Raw genomic sequence first — 2,028 nt, forward strand, 5'->3', positions numbered from 1 at the left:
AAAATATCGGATATCGGCCAGAATCCGAATATGGTGCATCCCTAAATCTGATATAATCTCTGTCAGCTCTGTATTTTAGCACCGCTTTAAGCTCAGTTGTTAGATGGAGCTGATTTAATGATTCAGTTTATGTTCTGCTTTACAAAAACAGCAGCTGTTCATGTGTCGGTTAGTAATAATATATGTTTGTTGGTAGATTTTTTGTTTTTCTGATCTGTTTTTCTGGGTTGGATGTGTCGCGTCTGTGCAGGTGCGGCGTGGAGGGGGGCACGGGGGAGGTGCTGAGCGAGGCGTTGGTTGGGCTGCCGGCTGAAGTGAAGGTGATTGGCTCACAGGCCGATAATGTGGTTCCTCTGGAGGAGCTTGCTATGAGGACCATGCACCGCGTCTACCATCAGCGCCCAGCAGGTGGGGAAACCTGCTTTGTTCAGTTTGACGCCTAAATTTCTCCTTCTTTGACTTCATTGAGCTGCTGCTGTTTCCTGTACAGCCCATTGGAAAGGAGCTTATTGCTAAGCTTTCAATAGTTTGGAATTTAAGATAATCTAGTTTTTATTTTTTTTATTTAGGTAGTTAGTTGGTTGTAGTTTGATTTTCTTTGTTTCCATTTCTTCAGGTCTCTTAGATAAAACTCCCATATGACATATGGAGGTTTGGGTTTGTTTACAGTTTAAACTCCACAGCTAGAGGTAAATAAAACCAGAATAAGTCCTTAGAGTAATTGTAACTCATTTTGCTTCCTCTGGTGTGGAACCCTCAGGCCTTCATTTGCTGCCTCCCTTCGTCCTCCCAAAGAGCCTGCTTGACCTGCTGCAGTTCCCTCTGGGCCACTGCCACCGCTGCAGCCAAGCCATGTTCACCATCATCTATCCCAAAGTGTTCCCCCTCCGCGACACAGTGCTAGCAGGAGTCCACCGCCGGTCAGAGCAAACCTCCTCCTCCCTTTTCTTTTGCCTTCATGTTGTTGTTTTTCTTACTTCTCTGTGACTTTTCTGCTCCTTCCTCTGCAGAACGACGGTGAGTTTTGTGGCCTACTGCTGCTCCAGTCGCTGCCTCCGGACCTTCGACCTGCAGGGCTGACATCACTTCCTGTCTATGTGATAGTGACAGGAATAGAGAGCGTTGCGGAGTAGGATATTTTAGCGCTTTTTCACTAACGTCTTCGATCTGAGGTGACTGAACCAGCCTCTCATCATAGCGGCACTTAAACATGGACTTTTGGGAAACGTGTTTCTCGCTGCAGACACCTTTATTTCTTTGTAGAATTTTTATGAAGTGGAACCACATGTGTGTTCTGAAGAATTAGGAGATTTTTATTTAAATGTATTTCTGATGTATAATTTGAAAGCCGTCAGTCACGTTCAAAATTAGAGGGTTTTTTCTTGTATAAAAGGCTAAACTGTTCCCTTTAAATGACTGTTTCACTGCATCGGCTGGCAGGATGCTTTCAGAGTCCCAAGTTTGTTGCATCACTTCTTTTGTTTAAAGCACAGAAACTGTTTTATTCCATTTAAAGCATAACAATAGCTAATTTTAATAGATTGTCCACTAGCTGGGAACATAACAAAAAAATATAAAAGAAAAGAAAACAGTCTTGTTAAAGTTTCTCAATTTAACTGTGTTTTCTAGTGGAAACTGACTGGCCGGCTGCACCACGGTTTGGGTGTTGTAAAAGTTCCTGCTTCTTGTCTGTTTGCTCCACTAAATGTTTTTCTGATGTTTGACTTTGAATAAAGCTGGATGGCTCATTTCAATTACAGGATATGCAGATGATTGTGTAAGTTTCTTCCATGTCGTCCTATCAGAGCCTGAATGGCTTATGTTTTCTACCCCTTTGACATTTTACACTGTTTATTACCTTAAAGATACACCACAGATTTTGTGACCTAAAGAGTTAATGCATATGATTTATTTAAAATATTTCCTCAGGCAAATATAGAGAGCTTCACACTATCAATGCTTCGAGAGGGTCTCCCCTCTTGAAATACCAACTATGTAAGTTTGGAGAAGACGCACCGTTGTTGGTCA

At 42.3% G+C, this 2,028-nt stretch overlaps 1 protein-coding gene across 2 annotated transcripts in view; it reads left to right on the forward strand.

Annotated features, from left to right (window-relative positions):
- The window catches only part of lrrc28 (leucine rich repeat containing 28), an 8,736-nt gene extending 6,974 nt beyond the window's left edge, over positions 1 to 1,762 (forward strand). For both annotated transcript variants that reach the window (XM_015394538.1, XM_015394539.1), the window contains 3 exons: positions 251 to 408; positions 761 to 920; positions 1,011 to 1,762. In XM_015394538.1, the coding sequence (XP_015250024.1) occupies positions 251 to 408; positions 761 to 920; positions 1,011 to 1,080 (388 nt within the window). In that variant the 3' untranslated portion in view covers positions 1,081 to 1,762. The remainder of the gene's footprint in view (positions 1 to 250; positions 409 to 760; positions 921 to 1,010) is intronic.
- Positions 1,763 to 2,028: the final 266 nt, after the last annotated feature.

The sequence above is a fragment of the Cyprinodon variegatus genome, unplaced genomic scaffold (assembly GCF_000732505.1).
Source record: "Cyprinodon variegatus isolate N-32 unplaced genomic scaffold, C_variegatus-1.0 Scaffold692, whole genome shotgun sequence".
Lineage (NCBI taxonomy): Eukaryota > Metazoa > Chordata > Actinopteri > Cyprinodontiformes > Cyprinodontidae > Cyprinodon > Cyprinodon variegatus.